This window comes from Nomascus leucogenys, chromosome 4 (assembly GCF_006542625.1).
Source record: "Nomascus leucogenys isolate Asia chromosome 4, Asia_NLE_v1, whole genome shotgun sequence".
NCBI classification, from domain to species: domain Eukaryota; kingdom Metazoa; phylum Chordata; class Mammalia; order Primates; family Hylobatidae; genus Nomascus; species Nomascus leucogenys.
Genome location: NC_044384.1, coordinates 31874337 through 31888074, shown reverse-complemented (window position 1 = coordinate 31888074; position 13738 = coordinate 31874337). Strand labels below are relative to the sequence as shown.

The following is a 13738-nucleotide window of genomic DNA, read 5'->3' as shown; positions in this document are numbered from 1 at the left end:
GAAAAATCTAAAAGCCCTCTATGTTGAGTTAATACACCTTCTGACCCCCATCATCAGTGGCATTCTTCTTCCAAGGGACTCTTACATCTAAGCAATGGTGAAGTTCTGGATTCATTATGGATCTCATGGCACCAAACCAACTGGCACTGAAATTAAGTTAATATACTCCAGCAAGATCACCTGTGGGTCAAGGATGGCCCAGAGAATCTTGGAAAATCCATTTATGCTGAGCAAAGATCTGAATCACCTTCCATCAGGCTGTAAGAGACAAGAAAATTTGACCTTGTGGTAGTATTTCCCAGGGTAACTTAAGCAGCAACCTTGCACCAGAAGAAGAATTAAAGAGGGAGCAATCTAGTATTATCATCAACAACAACAACAACAACAACAACAAACTTAACCCTAAGTTAGTACATCCCAGAGTCTGCTGGATGTATAATAATTTAGTAACGGGGTATATGACAGAGCTTTCTTTGATGTTAACAAATTTTGGCTGTGATTCTTAGTTACCAAGTTGCCAAAAAATGGTATACTAACTGAACTGCCAAATGGCAGATTAAGAAAATTAATGTACTCCAATAGTCTGTCCATGAAAGGAAAATGTATACAGACAAATTAAGAACATTTTACCCGGATCTGAGATTTAAACAATGGAACAATTGTTTTAACTATTAGAATGACCCCAACTGTTAAGTTTGTTAGAATGACCCCAACTGTTAAGTGTATATGTATATATAAATTCATACACACACATTATTTATTTCCTACTTAAAAAGATTGAGGCAGTTCTGCTACACATAGTTAGCTACAATATTCAAGATAAAACAGTTCCTACTCAAAAAAACTACATGAAGACATGAGATAAGTTCTTATCGTAAATGCTATCATGAGGCTATCTAGTATAGCTCATATTTCCTGGTTGTAAGGCTCAAAACACAAGAATTCCACTCCAAGAGATAATTTGCCCCTCAATCCTCACATACAAAGCGTAGTCTAAACAAACAAAATGGTAATAAAAAATTGAAAGATATAAAAAGAACTCAATAGCAGGATTCTGACTACCTCTGGAGACCACACACTATCATTATTCCTGTCTTAAATACAACAATCCAATATGCCCCAAGATGGAAATCTGGTATCGTAGGGAAAACATTGACTGCAACTGTCAGAAAAGTTCGTAATCTTAAACATAATTTATGCCATTTGCCAGTCACAAAGACATTTACTGAACAGAATTTTTGAGCCACTTGTAAAATTAAAATGATCAATTTGAATAGCAAACTTCATGATGAAGAAATTAGGACTCTAGGTATGAAAAGCACATTCCTTTTTTGTTAATAAGTTCAAAGGAGAGAAACATTCTGATATATGCAGATAAAAATATGACTAGGCCATGCACGGTGGCTCACGCCTGTAATCCCAGCACTTTGGGAGGCCAAGGTGGGCAGATTGCGAGGTCAGGCAATTGAGATCATCCTAACACGGTGAAACCCCGTCTCTACTAAAAATACAAAAAATTAGCTGGGCGTGGCGGTGGGCGCCTGTAGTCCCAGCTACTTGGGAGGCTGAGGCAGGAGAATGGTGTGAACCTGGGAGGCGGAGCTTGCAGTGAGCCAAGATCACACTACTGCATTCCAGCTTGGGCGACAGAGCAAGACTCCCTCTCAAAAAAACAAAAAAAACAAAAAACAAACAAACAAACAAACAAACAAACAAAAACATGGCTAACAAGAAAGAGGATAACTAGCAAGTACCAATGGATGTGTGTCGTCAGGTAGAAAGGAAGAATAAAATTCAGGTAATGAATATAATAGATTTAGCAAAGTAAAGTATATGAAAGGAAGAAATGTTTGATATGTCTAAATATCAGTGCCTTAGATCAGAGTAAGAAAAAAAGTATTCATTGTTCATGTCCACAGACTAGATATCTAAAGAGATACTTGGTGGGCAGGGGCTTGGGATGGAAGGCGCAAATTGGAATGTTCAGCTTTTAAAGCAAAGACTGTACATGAAGACATATTTTATGTACAGTGAAGATTGTCTTGTGTTACTTTATATCCCACCATAAACCTACCCCACCCTCAGACCAAGAGGGTATCTAACACTGAATAAATGCTGAAAGTATTTAGTAGTTAAAGAAAAAAGAGAAGGATCTTAAAGGTATATATGGGAGGGAAGCTTTTAAGAGGTAGAGAAACCAACTGGGTATACATTTTATTTGATTTCAACTAGCAAGAGACTGAGACTGATGTTTGTTTGTTTGTTTTACCTTCAAAGTCTTAGTCTTAAACTGACAAGAGCACAAAAAAAAGTGAAATTAAAATAATTTTAACAAAAGGGAAGCGTTTGACAGTGTTTAAAAGACAGACAAATCAAGCAAAACTGAATGTGGCTTAAGGTAAAAAATACAACTAGGTATTAAACAATTTGTAAAAACTTACAAAGAAAATTTAGCTTTCAAGAAAAATTAGGCAGATTTCCTTCTGCCAAAGTGACAGGTCCTGAGAAAAAAAACATAACCTCTACAAGACCAAGCACAGCTCAAGGGTCAGGGCCCCATCCGTCATCTTTTTATTATTCAATATCTATCACAGTGGCTGGGCAAACAACAGGCATCAATAAATCTTTACTAACTGAATGTGTATTATAAGGTATAATCAGTATAATTGATATAGCTCAAATCTAATCACGAAAGCTTCTTTAAAGTAGGATAAAAAGAGCGCAATCAGTGGTATTCCAGAAGGTATGCCTAAATCCAGTTATATTTTCTAATCTCAACCAGTGGTTATAAAGACTTTCTGAGCTTCTTTTTAAAGCAATGAAACTCTTTCCAAAAGAAACCCCATGCAGTTCTTCAGTACAGAATAAAGATGCCACTGGCTAGACCAAAGTCAGTGAGAACTCCAAGAGCCTCCCCTAAGCCAGCCCCCAAGGTGTCTCTGTGGAACCTACTGGAAAAACTACTACTCATCTTAGAAATGTGATAGAAAGCATGGCCATTCAGTTCTCAGGTCATCACTCCTAGAAAATTACCAGTATTGTGGAGAATAAATCCTAAGTAATGTTGCTAATTTAAATAAAGACAAAAATTCAACAAAGAGGGGATTCTATCACTTAGAAAAATGAAAACCAAACCTATAAATGGGGGGAGGGGCAGAAAACAAAAAAAATCAAGCCACAGTAGATAAAATACAAAAAACATCATCTCATTAAAAAGCATCAAACATATTCACACAAATGTAATTACAACCATGAAGTAAACTGCTCAACAGGTATAACTGCTCAATAGGTGTTTTCAAACAGTTGAGTCCCAATTTCATACTGTAGAGAAAAATCACACCAGAACTGTAGAGATGTGCTCCACTACTGAAACAGCATAGTAGGCACTGCTTCACATAACACCGTAATGCAAGAGTAACCGCCAAGATCAGGACCTTCTACCACTTTCAGAGTTGTTTTCTGCCCCTACAACTGTTCCCTAACACCATTACAAGTTCTCAAGTAAGAAAAAGAAGGGCAGAGGCTCCACTGAGTATCTCCTACAGGCCTGATAGTGGTATTACCTAGGACATTTACTCTGCTCACAAGATGGGTAGTAGAAGACATAATTACTGGACAGCACGAAGTCTGGAAGCAAGCAGCAGGGCACTAAAACGGTGAGAGTTTACACAACAAAAGCTTGTTAAATTAAGTAGTACTGATGTGGTGCAAACGAAATTTTTACAGCAAAGGTTGAGGAAGAAGATGTATTAGAATGATATGAAGCAGACTATCACAAAATAAGGCCACCTTCAAAATATTATAAACTGTAGAACCATTCTGATCTTCAAGTTTGGATTTGTATAGAGGTTTCTGTATAAAGCATTAATACCTAATCATGAGTTTCCTTTAGTGTGAACCTTTTTGCATTTGATGCTATTCTCTTTGCCAGGAATGCTTATCTCCCCTGGCTCATCACTTGGCTTGCTTCTTCAATGTCAGGTGTTAGCTCATGCATCCTTTCCTTAGAGGCTTTCCTTGATGTCCTACCTGAAGCATCCCATCTGTTATTCTCCAGTACAGTACCCTGATTATCTCCTTCATAGACAAGTAAGATGATTAAGGGTTAGTGTAACTGCTGTCTCAGCAAAGGCAGGAACTGTAGTTGTCTTGTTCACCTTTACCCAAAGACTAAGAAAGTTCCTGGTACAAACAGGTGAACAATAAATATTTGTGGAACGAATAAAAAATTACTATACCAAATTTACATGAACACATACATATACACACAAATATAGGAAAATGGGGAGTACCCAATAGAAAACCACCAAATGTTGAAAGTATTGAAAATGATACCTATAGAGACAGGTGGATATGATTTCAAAGAACAAGTACCAAAGATAGCTTCAAAAATATGAAAATTTATGAAAAGACGACCAGGAGTGGTTATTTTCCATTTCTACTAAGATGCAAACAAGAAGAAATGTTTAAACTGCAATGAGTCAACATTAGACATAATAATTATTTGCTGCAGAATGAACTAGCAACAGAGTTTTGGAAATCTCCTCTCACTACAGAGTATAAAGTATTGTCAATCACAAAACCAGGATCAGTCAAGAACAGCTCAGACTGCAGGTAACATAAGCTAAAAAACTTGCTAAATAAATGGCTTTTCCGCCAATTTTTAAAATTCTGAATTCATAATTATGTGTAGAATAACAATCAATTTACAAATTGAATACAACATACTTTAAAAACAGATGGCCCATATCTGCTGATCGTACCTCAGCATCACTTTTCTAGGTATTTTGCAGAAACAATTACATTTACAAAAGATCCATTTCATAATACAATCTGGTAACTAAACCAAATCAAACTACTCGAAGAGCAGAAGGTCTGCTGTTGAAATATTTTAAAATACCTTTGGAAAAATGGTATTTATAGATTAGCTTTTTTAAAAAGGGATAAATATGTGGAAGTAATTCTAGCATATCCCTGAAAATAATTATACTGCCACCTATGCATTTTTTATGAGGTGGAAGGATAAATCAACAGACTGCTAGATTATACAAGCCAATTATTCCTGTTGAAAATTGGGCATAAGACAAAGGGACTTTCTCCATATGAATTCTTACTGTACCCCAGAATTAACTGGTGCCAGCGTATCAGTGCAACTATTACTGGTGATCATGTCATGTTATGCTGTTTTGATTATGAGGACAAAAATGGGAATGGAAAAAAGAGGCTTGGAAAGGTTTTCGGTACGGTTTCCTTATAATAAGATTTAGCAGTTAAAAAAACAAACCAAAACAAAAAACCACAAAAAGAATGACTGTTTAAGCTCCACTGAACACATTAAGGTCAAGGATTTCAAAAGTTAATCCACTTTTCTTCCCCCAAGAGTTTATTTTTGGTAAAAGGCAGAAAAATTAGTTTTTCTACAAGGAAAATCTGCTTCTAAATAATTTGAAAATCTTGATATATATTATATATTAAAAAAGACACACAAAAATAACAGAGAAGTGGGAATAACAGATTAGGTACTGTAACTTTATAAAGGTTTGCCTAGATCAAGAAGCAGCGCACACACACACCTCATCTATGCAAACTAAAAATGTATATAAACAGCACAATACTGTGATACTGGATCATGATACATTACCTGTACACATGACTACTACTGTTATTAATAAACCTTTGGGACACTCAGTTTTATGCCCAATAAGACATCATTAAGTCTTTAAAATCTTCTCTTCCTCTTTAATGGGAGAGTATTTCTAGACACTAATTTTCCCGTCTAATATTCAAATATAGGAAACAGATTCCACAAGGTGCTTTAATTGATGAGACCTCAAGTGCTGTTTTCTCTCTTGAACTTTTGGATAGTAAACAGTCCATAGGGACCACACACAATGCTATGACAGAAGAGTTGTTACATTAAGTCTTTTCATGGGACTTGATTGGTGAAGCTTTATGACATGCTTGAGCAACGCACTGAAGGGGATCCCATCTGAGTTAATACTTTGTCCAACCACTGTAGAGGTCCATTCAGATGAAGTTCAATCCAGCAAGGAGTACTTGTTACTGTCTGCCTTCTGTTTAAAAGAATACAGGAAAATGATTATGAAATTCAAGTCCACAGGCAGGGAAAATGGCTATGTTTAGGTACACTGCATTAAAAATTTACAGAAATTAAAAGGTTGTGTTATAATTTTGGACACGATTATTCCGAAAAATGGTTGATCCTCAAAGTCAAAGTACTTCTGATGACCTTGTTTCAGAAGTGATTTACAAGAACATCTTTTTCTCATCAAACTAAAATTAATACGGTGGTATTATTCACCATCATCCAAAATGGAACACCTGAGAGAGAATGTAGATACTATTAATATCAGGCCAGGGCCAGGCGTAGTGGCTTACACCTGTAAGCCCAGCACTTTGGGAGGCCGAGGTGGGCGGATCACAAGGTCAAGAGATTGAGACCAGCCTGACCAACATGGTGAAACCCCGTCTCTACTAAAAATACAAAAATTAGCTGGGCGTGGTGGCGTGTGCCAGTAGTCCCAGCTACTCAGGAGGCTGAGACAGGAGAGTCACTTGAACCCAGGAGGCAGAGGCTGCAGTGAGCCGAGATCATGCCACTGCATTCTAGTCTGGCGACAGAGCGAGACTCTTGTCTCGAAAAAAAAAAAAAAAAAAAAAAATCAGGCCAAAAGGAGACACGTGAATCAGGATTGTCCAAGCAAACCAAGACATAAAGTAACTGTAGTTATCGAATCAACCACAGAATAGTAGATACTCAAATATCAAATGGAATCTAAATAAAAGCATACCAAAGCAAAAACAAAATTTTGGCCAAAGCTAAACCCACACCACAGAGTGTTAAAAGCTGGAACTCAACTTTCCCTGCCAAAGCCAATGAACATCCCTCTTAGCAACACCATTCGGGCTTTTAATAGTGCTTCAACAAAAGGGGCAACTCTATGAGAATTACAAATTATTCGATGACATCCTGTCACTTCCATGCACTGATTTTAGTTCCATCTTATTTGCTATACAGAATAAGTCAATAAATCCACTTGCTTCTACAAACAGCCCTTCAAATAGGAGAAAAGCCCAATACCAACTCTTCATCTCCAAGCAACACATGTTCAATATAATTTAAAACTGTACTTCCAAGGATGTCATTTTCTGAGGCAGCTGGTATCAGTGCCCCACTATATACCCTTTGGATTTTTCAGTGTGCTCCAGACAACTTCAAATTGCATGTATCTGCACTGCTGTGCCCAGGAACCTCTCTGATATACCCTAAAAGGCTAGAGGTGCCAGGAAATTAGCATCCCCAGGAGCAGCCCTCAACCAAGGAAACAGAAATTGACATTTACATGCCCAGCACTTCTGTTCCTCTGGGTAGGATAATTCTGTAGACTGTTCACTGTTTCCCAGAGTTTCCCCAAGGGTGTCAGTTCTAGTGACCCACCCACTGTGATAGATGGCTTAACAATGGTCCTGGCTGCCCTGTTCTCCTCTGTCCCACTTCCCTTTCTAGAATAATTCATAATCCAGGTCACCCAAGGGGAGTAGGTTTAAGAAGACTGCCACTCAATTAAATATGAATTCTTCATACATCTAAATTCCCTGTTTACTACATTTCCCAATTGTGCTAACAACCAAGATGACATTAAGGAAATTAAAAAAAAATAGTTTTAGAAACCTAAACATTAGGTCTATTTCCTCAGCTCCAGAATGATTACAGACAATAAGTTCCGGGTAGCTACCCACATATCCACAGATAGATGGATATTTGCTATTTTGATTTGTAAATGTTACAGGAAACTACTTGATTTTCCAAAGTCGGATGTACCTGACTCCCAATACTTATAAAAACATACTGTATATTACTGCTTCTGTAATTACAGATTTTACTTTATCTCTGAGTTAAAGAATAGCAGAGTCCACAGTGAATGAAGGGCAGTATCTTTACCAAGTAAAACTGTTCTTAGCAGATCTATAGATATATATGGAATTCCCTCTGTAATTCACTCTTACTTCCACTAAATTCCTACCATATTTTGCATTATTCTAACCTTTTGAAGAAAAAAGTCTGACCTGAAATCTTATTAAACAATATAATTTAAATCTAATTTTGCTATCAACTCAGGTCAAGTCTAAAGTTTTAAAAAATGGCATTCAGCATTCTTAACAGGTAACAACATCTCAAAAGGGTAATAATAAAAACAGAAGTACAGCAAAATCACAAAATGAATTATTCTACCAATATAACTCAGAAAAAAATAGTGACAAGTCTTCATTCTCTGATATAAATATATAACATATATTTTTAAATGTATTCAACAAGTAGACCTCACATTTCACAATCTCAAAGTCAGATTTCTGACAAAACTTAAGATAGACAAGCAAGTCCAAAACAAATAAATTTGGAAGGGACTACATTGCTGGAAGAAGCAGGAATACAATCACTATATTACATGAGTATTTCTTAAGCAGGCATACGGAGTAAGCAATATGAATTGAAGAAAGTAGACTAAGTATTTTACATAATTCCTACTCTTAAATATGGTAAAGAAGTCTTCTCTGTCTAGGGTGTGAAATCCAATCTATTGTTTAATTCATCAATAATCTAGACTATCTTATCCACTGATGACAAATTTAGTTTTTGTAAAACTTAAACATATAATTGTTACTACTATCCTTATAGAAGAGGTTAAGAGTCCAGGAGAACTATCTTCCACTCCCATCTCAACCACTTATAATGTAACCTTGGGCAAATTATCAGCTTTCTATGTCTATTTCCAAATATGTATTAGTTTGAACCACTTGTTACCTCCAACGATGGCAATTTCATATATTTCAACCTTACAAAGAATGAACTGACAATAGAAATAGTAATTTTTAGATACTACACTTAAAACAGCACAGTGCCTGGCACATTAGCAAGTATTCCTTCTACTTCTGAATGAAGTTCCTCTTAACCTACATCTAGCTTGTCTCAATTTATTTGTTCAGCCTTATTTTTTCTATTCTCCAAACTGAATTGCTATGCTATCGTCAAGATTATCACTTCGCAACTCTGCCCACCCCATTTATGACTACTGAAATCCAATGCATCTTTTACAACTAGATCATGTGCCATCAAGTTTTCCTTGAGCACCATGTGCAAACATCTCTCCTTCCATAAACTGACATAACCCTTCATATACACCCCTTTTATGATATTTAACACTCTGAATTACGTTAAAATGCATGCCTGTGCATGTTTTAATATCTTCCATAATGGCAGCTCAGTAATTTGCAATAGTTTTGAATTTGGAGGCCTCCAACTTTATTTTACATAAAGATCAGCTGACTCTATAACCTCAATGAAAACAGATACAAATGAACTCCAGAATATGCAAGAATGCAATGAAACATAATTACACTGTGGAAATTTAAGAACCAAATATGTATTTCATACCGGTATTCTGCTCCCCACCCTTTCACAAAACTCATTCTTATGGTGCACATTCTAGTTAGCTGATAGACGGCTTCAAAACCCTGATTAACAGACTGAGCCAGAAGAGCAGCAAATTCCTGGTTGTTGAAGATCTTCAGATTACAGCCTATGATTAAAAAAGGTAAAAGAAGCTGTCAAAAGAGTATCATTATTAAAAAGTAATTTTAAAAGGGTTACAAGTTTTAGAATATGAGCATGCAATCATCTACCGATTCCTAAAATTAGCAACAAGAAAAACTAAGCAAGTTGACATGACAGGTTTATTTACATTATTGAATCCATACCTGGTGGAATTTTACACACTGTTGCAGGGTGCCAGCCATATCTCTGATTACAATTGGGGCTCTGCACAAAGATTGCACTATCACTTAGGCACTCAGCAAAAACTTCCCCGCCTATGTAATATAAGCGCACTCCTCTTCCTGAAACAAAATACAAATAAGATTAGTTTTGTAACATTTACTATTTCAGTGTGACTTTGGAAGCATTTTCTTGGAAAAATTCTAAAATGATTTAAGGTATTTCCAGGATCTTTTTCACAGATAATGTCTTTCTGAAGTCTAACTTTAAATATACTACTGTATATTTCTCCCAAGTATTTTCTAACAATAATTTTATTGATTTTAAAATACATGTGTACTGAAAGTATTTAAACAATGTAGAAAAAGTACACAGATAGTAAAATAGTTTCATACAAATGATATATATTAAGATAAGTAAAAGATTGAGTTAATTTTGAAGGAATTCACTAATGTTTGGAGAAATATATCTTCATTACAACTGTATTTTCTTAAAGATCCCACTAATGTTAAGAAAAAAAGATGTAAAAACATCAAGAGGTTAAGAGTCATTTGCCATTTTAAAAACTATATATTATGGTGGAAACCAAACCTCTAGATGTATAAGCATAATTAGGTGAGAAAAAATTCTACTGGGAGATTTTTAATATACTTCTTTCAGAATCTGAGAGATCACAGATGCAAAATAATATGAGATATAAGAATTAAAAAAAAAAAATTGTGAGAGGCAGACTTCTAACATGGCACCTAAGAGTCTCAGCCCTGAGGTGCACATACATTCTCTGTTAATCAAACACTAGATGCTGCTGTTAAGGAATTTTTCAGATGTAATTAAGGTAGCAAATCAGTTAACCTTAAGAAAGGGAGATTATCTTTGGTGGGCCTGACTTCATCAGGCAATCCTTTAAAAGGGACTAGACTGTCATAGGCCAAAGTGATTCAAAGCATGAGAGGTATTCAACACGAGACATTCTCCATTACTGACTTTGAAGATGGATGGCACCATGTGACAAGGAATTCAGGTGACATCTAGGAGCTGAATTCTGCCACAACCATGTGGGCTTAGAAGAGGCCCTCAAGCTCCAGATAAGAATACAGGCCAGCTGACACCTCAATTTTGGCCTTGTTAAACCCTGAAAAGACCGCCTAACCCATGTCTGGACTCCTGACCCACAGAAACTGTGAGGTAAAAAATTGGTGCTTTAGGCCACTGAGTTTGTGTTAATTTGTTACACAGCAAAAGAAAACTAATAAAACAACTAACATTCCAGATTTAATACAGAACCTGGTATGCTGGTTCTCTTAAGACTATGGAATATTTGTAAAACAGTCATGCATGTGGTCATTGGGAAAACACTAAGTCCAAAAGTAGAGATTTTTCAGGCTATATTCCCTGATCAATATCACCTATAAAACTAGAAATCAAAAACAAAAAAAATCTAATGATGACAGCAATCTAAAACTTTGGAGGGGGAAGAGAATAGGGCAGAGAAAACCCATTAAATTTTTTTGCAGAACCCCAATGAAGACACAAAAACAAAAAACTACCTATTTTAGTTAAAGCACCTACAGCGACACTGGGTATCTTAATAAGATTATCCAAATTTATACATCAAGCAAGATTTGAGAACTTCCACTTGGAACCAAGTAATAGATCTTTTAGTCACTATCACTTTGCAGTATCAAAATCACACTTTGATAACCAGCATTACTTCTCACAGGAGGTGATGGTTAATTAGAAAAAAAACAGAATTAAACTATTGTTAAAAGAAGTTAAGGTGATGCGAATGATGTTCAATTATGAATGGCTCTCACACTTTTTCACTTCATCGTTAAGGAAATACTGAGGACCCCAAAGAGCTTTTGTTTATGTGAATATTATGGAAAATGACCATATTAGATATAAAAACTGAGATTTAAAAAATTCATTTAAAAATCAAATCTATTACATATTAACAATGTTTATAAAAAACTGTATTTCCAAAGCAAAAAAAAAAAAAAAAAAAAGTAGCAACATTTCACCATTTTTGTCTATGAAAAACAACTATATTTCCAAAGCAAAAAAAAAAAAAAAGTGGCAACATTTCAACATTTATGTCTAGTGTAACCGAATTGGAGTCTCATTATCAAATCTACATTTCATCTCTTGCAAAATCATATGCATGTAGGCTCTGGAATACTCCACTGTACGAGAATGAGAGTAAAAATGGCAAACAGCATCTCAGTACTACTATGAAAATAGCTTTGACCTCACAAACTAGCTGAAAGGGTTTTTGGGACTACCAGAAGTCCCCAGACCACATTTTGAGATGTCCCTGAATTATATTTTGAACTATATTAAATGCAGTTCTTGTTTTAGATATCTCATTTCAGATGAACAGCAAGCAGATTTCATTTAACATATAAACTCACCAAAGGGGGAAAAAACCTGGGAGCTATATAAAGAAACTGAAAAAAAAAAAATCATGATTTATAAAAAAGCATTAAACCCCAAATCTGAACATGGCAATTTTATGACTGGTAGAGACTCAGCAAATTAAACTTATCTTAACACATATTTATTGAAGAACTCTCCAGTATCAAGGGTGCCAAATAAAAGTTGAAGAGTTTGCAGCTGAAGCATCACCAGGATCTATTAGAAGCAGTGAAGCCTGTGCACTTAAATGTGTTGGCACTTACACCAGAGAGAAAGCTGGTTTTACTGCACACAAGCTCTTGATGTGGCACATCATGCAATGCCTACATTACGAGTATACAGCATTGGTTTTTCACAACAAGAAAAATAAAACATACCTATATGCCTTCTTGTCATTTCTACTGTGGCATTTCGGTTAACATTGGAGAGTAAACCTAAGCAGAACCTCTCTGAATTTGATGGATCTGTAAAGCCATCTACAGTGAGTGAGGGCTGTGATGCATGGAAGGTTTCTCCAACCCTCTGATTTAATTCATAATATGCTATTGAACACCAAAATGCAGGTTCTGAGTAAGTAACTGGCTGTAAATCTGAAAAATAAAAAAATAATAAAAGGAAGAAATGTGTGAACAATTCAAGCCATAAATAGATTTAATATAATCATCTTTACATGCTCTATGCCAGCCTGCACTGGCAAAAGCTCAGGAAGTAGACATATTATCTATATCGGTTTCCATAGATCATACCAGATTTTCAGTATTTTTCACACAAAACTCCAGTTTCACAGATCGTACCAGATTTTTTCAAATTTCCCCCATGTCATTAAATCACTTTATGTTGGATTCTTTGTTTTACCAACAGTTTTAGTCTAGCTCCTGTTCTAATACAAAACAATCATAGCAAAGTCAGTCAACCTGCCATACTTGGTGCATTTCTAAAGCACATAAAAAAGCTAATGTGGGGTAAGATAAAGCCAGAGCAAAGATTAATGAGTCAAAAGCCACACACAACAAAACAGTCATAATAAAAGGATACAAAATATGACATATTTTTGACATTTGTCTATTTTAACATCAAACTCTTGGTGAGATACCCTAGGTACAAAAAGAGAAAACCCACTCATACATAAGAACCAGAAAGCAGTAACACACAAAGATCATGAAAGTGGAAACAGCCCACAGAGTCAAAAGACTACTTATTTCACTGGAAAACTATATATTTAGCTTCTGCAGTTTTGACTAAAACACATCATAAGGAATACTGCAAAAGAAAAAAACCTCACAATTTTGTAGAATAAATTCCAAACATGTAACAACCGAAGAGAAATTGTGAAATAGCAGGGCAAAAATAATAATAGTAATACAGACATGTATATATAGTCATCCCTTGGCATTTACAGGGGATTGGTTCTAGGACCGGCTCCCCCTAACTAAAAACCCTCAGATGTTCAAGTCTCTGACATAAAAGGGCGTAGTATTTGCATGTAACTTAAATTCACGTCATCCTGTATACTTTAAATAATCTCTAGAT

At 35.7% G+C, this 13738-nt stretch overlaps 1 protein-coding gene across 5 annotated transcripts in view; it reads right to left on the bottom strand.

Moving 5' to 3' along the window:
* Window positions 1-2202: 2202 nt before the first annotated feature.
* The window catches only part of SMAD2 (SMAD family member 2), a 92535-nt gene continuing 80999 nt past the window's right edge, over window positions 2203-13738 (bottom strand). For 3 of the 5 annotated variants that reach the window (XM_030810482.1, XM_030810481.1, XM_003267566.4), the window contains 4 exons: window positions 12586-12798; window positions 9778-9915; window positions 9455-9599; window positions 3186-6074 (listed from right to left, as the gene is read on the bottom strand). In XM_030810482.1, coding sequence (XP_030666342.1) covers window positions 5951-6074; window positions 9455-9599; window positions 9778-9915; window positions 12586-12798 — 620 coding nt within the window. In that variant the 3' untranslated portion in view covers window positions 3186-5950. Of the gene's footprint in view, window positions 6075-9454; window positions 9600-9777; window positions 9916-12585; window positions 12799-13738 lie in introns of all 5 variants that reach the window. The other 2 variants (XM_030810484.1, XM_030810483.1) reach the window with 1 other exon arrangement.